General features: G+C 45.8%; 1 protein-coding gene across 1 annotated transcript in view; it reads right to left on the bottom strand.

Annotated features, from left to right (window-relative positions):
• Positions 1-10,760, bottom strand: part of slmapa (sarcolemma associated protein a) — a 130,709-nt gene that overhangs the window by 7,144 nt on the left and 112,805 nt on the right. The window contains exons 21-22 of the mRNA XM_064967333.1: positions 9,088-9,264; positions 8,730-8,864 (exon numbers count right to left, since the gene is read on the bottom strand). Of these exons, the coding sequence (XP_064823405.1) occupies positions 8,730-8,864; positions 9,088-9,264 (312 nt within the window). The remainder of the gene's footprint in view (positions 1-8,729; positions 8,865-9,087; positions 9,265-10,760) is intronic.

Genomic DNA, 10,760 nt, shown 5'->3' with positions numbered 1-10,760 from the left:
TAGGGTATGATAATGGCGGTCATAGGGTATAATGGTCATAGGGTATAATGGTCATAGGACAAGATGGTATAATGGCCATAGGGTATAATGGCCATAGGGTATGATGGTCTTAAAGCACGACGGTCATAGGGTATGGTGGTCATAGGACATGATGGTCATAGGACAAGATGGCCATAGGGTATAATGGCCATAGGGTATAATGGCCATAGGGTATAATGGCCATAGGGTATAATGGCCATAGGTTATGATGGTCTTAAAGCACGACGGTCATAGGGTATGGTGGTCATAGGACATGATGGTCATAGGACAAGATGGTCATAGAACATAATGGCCATAGGGTATGATGGTCTTAAAGCTCGACGGTCATAGAGCACGATGGTCATAGGGTATGACGGCCATAGGGTATGACGGCCATAAAATGCGACGGTCATAGGGTATGGTGGTCATAGGACAAGATGGTCATAGAACAAGATGGTCATAGAACATAATGGCCATAGGGTATAATGGCCATAGGGTATAATGGCCATAGGGTATGATGGTCTTAAAGCACGACGGTCATAGGGTATGGTGGTCATAGGACATGATGGTCATAGGACAAGATGGCCATAGGGTATAATGGCCATAGGGTATAATGGCCATAGGGTATAATGGCCATAGGGTATAATGGCCATAGGGTATAATGGCCATAGGGTATAATGGCCATAGGGTATGATGGTCTTAAAGCACGACGGTCATAGGGTATGGTGGTCATAGGACATGATGGTCATAGGACAAGATGGTCATAGAACATAATGGCCATAGGGTATAATGGCCATAGGGTATAATGGCCATAGGGTATAATGGCCATAGGGTATAATGGCCATAGGGTATAATGGCCATAGGGTATAATGGCCATAGGGTATAATGGCCATAGGGTATGATGGTCATAAAGCGCGACGGTCATAGGGAATGATGGTCATAAAGCGCGACGGTCATATAGGGTATGATGGTCATAAAGCGCGACGGCCATAGGGTATGACGGCCATAGGGTATGACGGCCATAGGGTATGACGGCCATAGGGTATGACGGCCATAGGGTATGACGGCCATAGGGTATGACGGCCATAAAATGCGACGGTCATAGGGTATGGTGGTCATAGGGTATGATGGTCATAGGACATGATGGTCATAGGACATGATGGTCATAGGACATGATGGTCATAGGACAAGATGGTCATAGGACAAGATGGTCATAAAGCTCAACGGCCATAGGGTATAATGGCCATAGGGTATGATGGTCATAGGACATGATGGTCATAGGACATGATGGTCATAGGACATGATGGTCATAGGACAAGATGGTCATAGGACAAGATGGTCATAGGACAAGATGGTCATAAAGCTCAACGGCCATAGGGTATAATGGCCATAGGGTATAATGGCCATAGGGTATAATGGCCATAGGGTATAATGGCCATAGGGTATAATGGCCATAGGGTATAATGGCCATAGGGTATAATGGTCATAGGGTATAATGGCCATAGGGTATAATGGCCATAGGGTATAATGGCCATAGGGTATTAAGTACATTAAGTATCCTGGTCATAAAGTACATGAAGTATGCTGGTCATAAAGTACATTAAGTATGCTGGTCATTAAGTACATGAAGTATTCTGGTCATAAAGTATATTAAGTATGCTGGTCATTAAGTACATGAAGTATTCTGGTCATAAAGTACATTAAGTATGCTGGTCATTAAGTACATGAAGTATTCTGGTCATAAAGTATATTAAGTATGCTGGTCATTAAGTACATGAAGTATTCTGGTCATAAAGTATATTAAGTATGCTGGTCATTAAGTACATGAGGTATTCTGGTCATAAAGTATGGTCATAAAGCAATAATGAGAAAAATTGTTCAAAATTAAGTGAAAAGGTGAAACAATCCCCCAGAATTAGCCTTGGTGAGCTAGTGATCCCAGCAAGACAGACGGCAGGCTTCAATGAATGCATTAGTCGAACAATGTTTCCCAACATCAGGTGAGCTCATCTGGGGCCACAACGAAAATATGTAGTGTTGGGGGTACTGGAAGACCGGAGCTGGGAAACAGTGCAGTAGGAGACTGACTGGACAGAGACCAAGGGTAGGTCATCCATGATCCTGGATTGCCGTACCCACTTCATATTTTTGATTTAACCAACATGGAAAACCAGGTGTGTTTAAATTTAGTCGATCGCTGAACTGATCAGTTACAGTGTCTTGCGAAAGTATTCGGCCCCCTTGAACTGTGCGACCTTTTGCCACATTTCAGGCTTCAAACATAAAGATATAAAAATGTATTTTTTTGTGAAGAATCAACAACAAGTGGAACACAATCATGAAGTGGAACGACATTTATTGTATATTTCAAACTTTTTTAACAAATCAAATACTGAAAAATTGGGCGTGCAAAATTATTCAGCCCCCTTAAGTTAATACTTTGTAGCGCCACCTTTTGCTGCGATTACAGCTGTAAGTCGCTTGGGGTATGTCTCTATCAGTTTTGCACATCGAGAGACTGACATTTTTTCCCATTCCTTCTTGCAAAACAGCTCGAGCTCAGTGAGGTTGGATGGAGAGCATTTGTGAACAGCAGTTTTCAGTTCTTTCCACAGATTCTCAATTGGATTCAGGTCTGGACTTTGACTTGGCCATTCTAACACCTGGATATGTTTATTTTTGAACCATTCCATTGTAGATTTTGCTTTATGTTTTGGATCATTGTCTTGTTGGAAGACAAATCTCCATCCCAGTCTCAGGTCTTTTGCAGACTCCATCATGTTTTCTTCCAGAATGGTCCTGTATTTGGCTCCATCCATCTTCCCATCAATTTTAACCATCTTCCCTGTCCCTGCTGAAGAAAAGCAGACCCAAACCATGATGCTGCCACCACCATGTTTGACAGTGGGGATGGTGTGTTCAGGGTTATGGGCTGTGTTGCTTTTACGCCAAACATAACGTTTTGCATTGTTGCCAAAATGTTCAATTTTGGTTTCATCTGACCAGAGCACCTTCTTCCACATGTTTGGTGTGTCTCCCAGGTGGCTTGTGGCAAACTTTAAACAACACTTTTTATGGATATCTTTAAGAAATGGCTTTCTTCTTGCCACTCTTCCATAAAGGCCAGATTTGTGCAATAAACGACTGATTGTTGTCCTATGGACAGAGTCTCCCACCTCAGCTGGAGATCTCTGCAGTTCATCCAGAGTGATCATGGGCCTCTTGGCTGCATCTCTGATCAGTCTTCTCCTTGTATGAGCTGAATGTTTAGAGGGACGGCCAGGTCTTGGTAGATTTGCAGTGGTCTGATACTCCTTCCATTTCAATATTATCGCTTGCACAGTGCTCCTTGGGATGTTTAAAGCTTGGGAAATCTTTTTGTATCCAAATCCGGCTTTAAACTTCTTCACAACAGTATCTCGGACCTGCCTGGTGTGTTCCTTGTTCTTCATGATGCTCTCTGCGCTTTTAACGGACCTCTGAGACTATCACAGTGCAGGTGCATTTATACGGAGACTTGATTACACACAGGTGGATTGTATTTATCATCATTAGTCATTTAGGTCAACATTGGATCATTCAGAGATCCTCACTGAACTTCTGGAGAGAGTTTGCTGCACTGAAAGTAATGGGGCTGAATAATTTTGCACGACCAATTTTTCAGTTTTTGATTTGTTAAAAAAGTTTGAAATAACCAATAAATGTCGTTCCACTTCATGATTGTGTCCCACTTGTTGTTGATTCTTCACAAAAAAATACAGTTTTATATCTTTATGTTTGAAGCCTGAAATGTGGCAAAAGGTCGCAAAGTTCAAGGGGGCCGAACACTTTCGCAAGGCACTGTAGCTCAGTTGGTCAGACGTGGTGCCTAGTTGGAACAAAACCCTGCAGTATTGGCATCACTCCAGGAACAGGGTTGTCTTCCCCCTGGTCTAAACTAATAATAATATTTAGTTAGGTCTGTGTAGCCCAGGGCCGTTCAACTCAGGTCCTGGAGTGCCAAAACACTTTTCATTTGTATCTTCTTCCATCAGACTGGTTCAGATCTGGGTCAATAGGGCTGTGTTTACACAGGCAGCCCAATTCTGATCTTTGGACTAATAATATCAGTTATTAAGCGGTCTGTGTAAACGCAGACCTGGTGAGTGTGGGACATTAACTACCAGGTAGAAACAAACTCAGAACTGTTTCAGGATTTCGGTCCTTCAGAACCAGAATTGACCAGCCCCAGGTTTAGTGTTTAGTTCTCCCCAGTGTTGGCGTTTAGTTCTCCCCAGTGTTGGTGTTTAGTTCTCCCCAGTGTTGGTGTTTAGTTCTCCCCAGTGTTGGTGTTTAGTTCTCCCCAGTGTTGGCGTTTAGTTCTCCCCAGTGTTGGCGTTTAGTTCTCCCCAGTGTTGGCGTTTAGTTCTCCCCAGTGTTGGCGTTTAGTTCTCCCCAGTGTTGGCGTTTAGTTCTCCCCAGTGTTGGTGTTTAGTTCTCCCCAGTGTTGGTGCAGCTGCAGGAGGAGTGGTTCAATGAATGATAGCCATGCACTGTAGAGTTAGAGAGGATGATGATGATGAAGACAACAGGTGAGAGACGACACCAACTCAACAGAACGTCGTGTGTACCTTTCTACCACAACTGGCTGAAGCACCAATACAGCAAGGCCAGGATAAGGCTGATGAAAATGGCTTGGACAGGCTGCAATATGGATGGCTAAAGGAGGGAGGGATCAATCAGAGACAATAATCAAATAGAATAATAAATTGTTATAAACTCATCAAAACTAAATCAATAAATGGGAAAATAATCTAAATGAATAAATAAACAGAAAACGGAAGGGGGGGCCAGTTGGATTAACTTCTAAAATTAACCCAAAAGGAGGACTGAGAGGGAACGTGGGATAAGGCAGGAGGAGGATATGGCAGAAGGAGAGGAGGATAGGGCAGAAGGAGAGGAGGATAGGGCAGAAGGAGAGGAGGATAGGGCCGGAGGAGAGGAGGATAGGGCCGGAGGAGAGGAGGATAGGGCCGGAGGAGAGGAGGATAGGGCCGGAGGAGAGGAGGATAGGGCCGGAGGAGAGGAGGATAGGGCAGGGGGAGAGGAGGATAGGGCAGAGGGAGAGGAGGATAGGGCAGAAGGAGGATAGGGCAGAAGGAGGATAGGGCAGAAGGAGGATAGGGCAGAAGGAGGATAGGGCAGAAGGAGAGGAGGATAGGGCCGGAGGAGAGGAGGATAGGGCCGGAGGAGAGGAGGATAGGGCCAGAGGAGAGGAGGATAGGGCCGGAGGAGAGGAGGATAGGGCCGGAGGAGAGGAGGATAGGGCAGGGGGAGAGGAGGATAGGGCAGAAGGAGGATAGGGCAGAAGGAGGATAGGGCAGAAGGAGGATAGGGCAGAAGGAGAGGAGGATAGGGCAGAAGGAGAGGAGGATAGGGCAGAAGGAGAGGAGGATAGGGCAGAAGGAGGAGAGGGCAGAAGGAGGAGAGGGCAGAAGGAGGAGGATAGGAGGAAAGGGCATAAGGCAGGAGGATGATGGGGCAGGAGGACGATACATCTAGTAGTTGAACACAGGTATAGATACATGTCACACCACATCTAGTAGTTGAACACAGGTATAGATACATGTCACACCACATCTAGAAGCTGAACACAGGTATAGATACATGTCACACCACATCTAGAAGCTGAACACAGGTATAGATACATGTCACACCACATCTAGAAGCTGAACACACAGGTATATATAGATACATGTCGCTGAACACAGGTATAGATAAAGTTGAAGTCGGAATTTTACATACACTTAGGTTGGAGTCATTAAAACTTGTTTTTTCAACCACTCTGCGCCTCTTTGCTTGACATCATGGGAAAATCAAAAGAAATCAGCCACAAGTCCAGACCTCCACAAGTCTGGTTCATCCTTGGGAGCAATTTCCAAACACCTGAAGGTACCACGTTCATCTGTACAAACAATAGCATGCAAAGCCAGACTACGGTTTGCAACTGCACATGGGGACAAAGATCGTACTTTTAGAGATATGTCCTCTGGTCTGATGAAACAAAAATAGAACTGTTGGGCCATAATGACCATCGTTATGTTTGGAGGAAAAAGGGGGAGTGCTTTCCAACCGTGAAGCACGGTGGTGGCAGCATCATGCTGTGGGGGTGCTTTGCTGCAGGAGGGACTGGTGCACTTCACAAAATAGATGGCATCATGAGGGAGGAAAATTATGTGGATATATTGAAGCAACATCTCAAGTCATCAGTCAGGAAGTTAAAGCTTGGTCGCAAACGGGTCTTCCAAATGGACAATGACCCCAAGCATACTTCTAAAGTTGTGGCAAAATGGCTTAAGGACAACAAAGTCAAGGTATTGGAGTGGTCATCACAAAGCCCTGACCTCAATCCTATAGAAAATGTGTGGGCAGAACTGAAAAAGCGTGTGTGAGCAAGGAGGCCTACAAACCTGACTCAGTTACACCAGCTCTGTCAGGACAAATGGGCCAAAATTCACCCAACTTATTGTGGGAAGCTTGTGGAAAGCTACCCGAAACGTTTGACCCAAGTTAAACAATTTAAAGGCAATGGTACCAAATACGAATTGAGTGTATGTAACTTCTGACCCACTGGGAATGTGATGAAAGAAATAAAATCTGAAATAAATTATTCTCTCTACTATTATTCTGACATTTCACATTCTTAAAATAAAGTGGTGATCCTAACTGACCTGAAACAGGGAATTTTTACTTGGATTAAATGTCAGGAATTGTAAAGAAACTGAGTTTAAATGTATTTGGCTAAAGTGTATGTATGTAAACTTCTGACTTCAACTGTACATGTCACACCACATCTAGAAGCGGAACACAACAACAGTAAGAGTATGGGACAAGGAGAAGGACAGTGGAGAGAGAGAGAGAGGGGTTTAACAAACACACTACAACAAACTGGGTACAACGATTATGAAAGCGGATCACTCTCGCCTGGGATTCAACCAGATCCTGCTGTGTCCACAATGCTACATTTTAAATGTCATTTTCTGTTTGAGCCAACATATGCAATGTTTACTGTGAACATGGTCTCCACCAATGCAGGAAAATTGCCTTTAAAAATGGTGCATTGTCGACAAAACGTGATCAGATTGAATCCCAGTCTTGTTGATTTGATGTCCCAGGACTGAGATTGATTTGATGTCCCAGGACTGAGATTGATTTGTTGTCCCAGGACTGAGATTGATTTGTTGTCCCAGGACTGAGATTGATTTGTTGTCCCAGGACTGAGATTGATTTGTTGTCCCAGGACTGAGATTGATTTGATGTCCCAGGACTGAGATTGATTTGATGTCCCAGGACTGAGATTGATTTGATGTCCCAGGACTGAGAGTGATTTGATGTCCCAGGACTGAGATTGATTTGTTGTCCCAGGACATTTGTGTGTGTTATTTGTTAATCAGGACAGAGGGGTTCTAGAAGCAGGAGCCTGGCCAGTAGTGAGTAAGAGCCAGACTGTATTGTGTTCTAAACACAGTAGGGTTGATGTAAAATTTCTGCCACAAGTCCTTCCACCAGGATTGTTTGTAAAGTAGCCCAAAGATATTGAGGCTCAAAAATAGAAGAACCCACAAAGTTACCCATCACCACATCTGATGACAACTTCTGGACTTTGCGACCTAACAGAAATGACTTTTGAAGATAGAATGTCCCAAAACGGTCTTCCATCCTTTTTAAATACTCCCATGTCAGTCCCGAACACAGATTTGTTTTGTTCAAATATATATTTAACCTTTATTTAAACTGGGCAAGTCAGTTAAGAACTAATTATTATTTACACTGACGGCTTACTCCGGCCAAACCCGGACGACTCTGGGCCACGTTATGAGACTCCCAATTACGGCCGGATGTGATACAGCCTGGATTCGAACCAGGCACTGTAGTGACACCTCATGCACTCGGGAGCCCTGACGGATGTTGGCAAATCAAAAGTTGCTGAATATGTTCAACGTGCTGAGTGATGACTTTTGATACCCTTCCCAGATCTTTGCCTCGACACAATCTTGTCTCGGAACATGCCCTGTCAACTGTGGGACCTTACATAGACAGGTGTGTGTCTTTCCAAATCATGTCCAATCAATTTAATTTACCACAGGTGGACTCCAATCAAGTTGTAGAAACATCTCAAGGATGATCAATGGAAACAGGATGCACCTGAGCTCAGATTGAGGGGGCAAAACGTATTTAAGCAATTTTAGAATAAGGCTGTAATGTAACAAAATGTAGAAAAGGTCAAAGGGTCTGATAGTTTCTGAATGCGTTGTATAAAAGCTTGCAAACATTAGCAGTGAATTTCATACAAGTAACTTGAAAGCCTCACTTAAGTTGCAGGAGTAACTCACTTGAAGGAGCTCCCGTTTTGCTTTTTTTGTGCTTCTTTGTAAACAAACACATGTGACTGGCTCAAACAGGGCTCCCGAGTGGCGCAGAGGTGTCACTACAGTCCCTGGTTCGAATCCAGGCCGAATCAACATCCGGCCGTGATTGGGAGTCCCATAGTGCGGAAGCACAATTGGCCCAGCGTCGTCCGGGTTTGGCCGGGGAAGGACCGTCATTGTTAATAAGAACTTGTTCTAAACTGACTTGCCTATATGGTATAGTAAATGAACCACACAGAGAGAGACAGAGAAAAGGCCTGGTGACTTCTGGACAGGAAATGGGGTTATGGTATCACTACTTACATTCTTGCCCTTGTCCTGTAGCAGTTTGAGGTTGAATTTACACTGTTCCAGCTCCTCGTTGATGGAGCGTTTCTCCTGCTCTGTCCTGTCATAACGCTGCCGCAGGTCAGATAGCAAGGTCTGGGTGTCCTCATACTGGGGTTGGAGAGAGGGAGAGAGATTCATGTGAGATTCATCTGGTACCAGGGATAGCTGTGTGGCTGGTACCAGGGATAGCTGTGTGGCTGGTACCAGGGATAGCTGTGTGGCTGGTACCAGGGATAGCTGTGTGGCTGGTACCAGGGATAGCTGTGTGGCTGGTACCAGGGATAGCTATGTGGCTGGTACCAGGGATAGCTGTGTGTGTACTGTATCATACCTCTCTCTGCAGGCTCTGTGTCCTGCTAGCAGCCTGGGTTAACTGTGACTGCAGCTTGTTAGCGTCCTGGAGGTGTTGGTCCTGCAGTGAGCCCAGTCTACTCTGCATCTCTCCCTGGGACTTCTCCAGTAACTGCAGACTGCTGTTCAGACTGGCAGTCTGCTCCCTGGAACTGAGAAGAGGGAGGACAGGTGGTCAAAAGCACATGGATGGATAGTTCAATAATAATAAGGGGAGTCAGTTGTACTTCAGCTTTCGGTCAACAATTCAACTGCTCTCTGTCCTCCATAGTCTCCTTCCCTCCTCTCCATGTGTGCCCCTGTCCCAAGTCAGCTCCTCCACACTGCTGCTGTGAAGTCACACCCACACAGCTGCAAATAGCTGGGTTATAACTGTGTGTGTACTAGTAGATTCATCCTGCCTCCGTGTCGCTGACTGGGATAGGATTCCAGCATGTTGACTGGCAGTTAACGTGGAGACTGTGTACTGCAGCTCAAACCTGGTTGACTCTTTGCGTCTCTGCTAGTAGCCTGCCCAGGTTAACTGTGAACAGTGTACTGTAATCATAGCCAAACTCTGTGTCCTGCTTTGTGAAGCAGCCAGTGTGAGGTGGTCAAAATCATAACCCTGTGCAGCTCAGTGTGACTGTCAAAATCATAACCCTGCTGCAGCTCAGTGCTAGTAGTCCTGGGTTAACCCTGTGCAGCTCAGTGTGAGGAGGTCAAAATCATAACCCTGCTGCAGCTCAGTGTGTCCTGCGGTACCCTGCTAGCTCTGAGGAGGTTAACCCTGCTGCAGCTCAGTGTGAGAGGTCTCAAACCTCTAACCCTGCTGCAGCTCAGTGCTAGTAGCCTGGGTAACCCTGCTGCAGCTCAGTGTGACTGTAGGTCAAACGGTAACCCTGCTGCAGCTCTGTGAGGAGGTCCGGTAACCCTGCTGTAGCCAGGGATAGCTGTGTGTGTAACCCTGCTGCAGCTCAGGTACCGCTCTGTGTCCAGCTAGTAGCCTGGGTTAACCCTGCTGCAGCTCAGTAGGTCTGAAACAGTACCCTCTCTGTGTCCTGCAGTAACCCTGCTGCAGTTAACTGTAACCCTGCTGCAGCTGTATAACCCTGCTGCAGCTCAGAGGTCTGTGTAACCCTGCTGCAGCTCAGTAGTCTGGGTAACCCTGCTGCAGCTGTGTACTGTAATCATAGGTCCAGTAACCCTGCTGCAGCAGGGTCTGTGTCCTGCTAGCAGCCTGGGTTAACTGTGTGTGCACTGTATCAGTACCCTCTCTCTGCAGGCTCTGTGTAACCCTGCTGCAGCTCTGAGGTTGAAACTGTGACCCTGCTGCAGCTCAGAGGTCTGAAACGTCCTGCTGCAGCTCAGTGTGTTGAAACAGTAACCCTGCTGCAGCTGAGGCCCAGTCTAGCTCTCTGCAGTAACCCTGCTCCCTGGGAGGTCTTAACCCTCTGCAGCTAAGGTCTGAAACAGTAACCCTGCTGCAGCTCAGACTGGCAGTAACCCTGCTCCCTGGTCTGAGAAGAGCTCAGGAGGACAGGTGGTCAAAAGCACATGGATGGAGCTAGTTGAAACAGTAATGCAGCTCAGAGGTCTGAAAAGTAACCCTGCTGCAGCTCAGTTGTACCCTGCTGCAGCTCAGCTGTCTGAAACATTTAACTGCTCTCTCCG

This window comes from Oncorhynchus masou, chromosome 6 (assembly GCF_036934945.1).
Source record: "Oncorhynchus masou masou isolate Uvic2021 chromosome 6, UVic_Omas_1.1, whole genome shotgun sequence".
Classification (NCBI taxonomy): Eukaryota; Metazoa; Chordata; class Actinopteri; order Salmoniformes; family Salmonidae; genus Oncorhynchus; species Oncorhynchus masou.
This window is presented reverse-complemented; position numbering and strand designations above follow the sequence as displayed.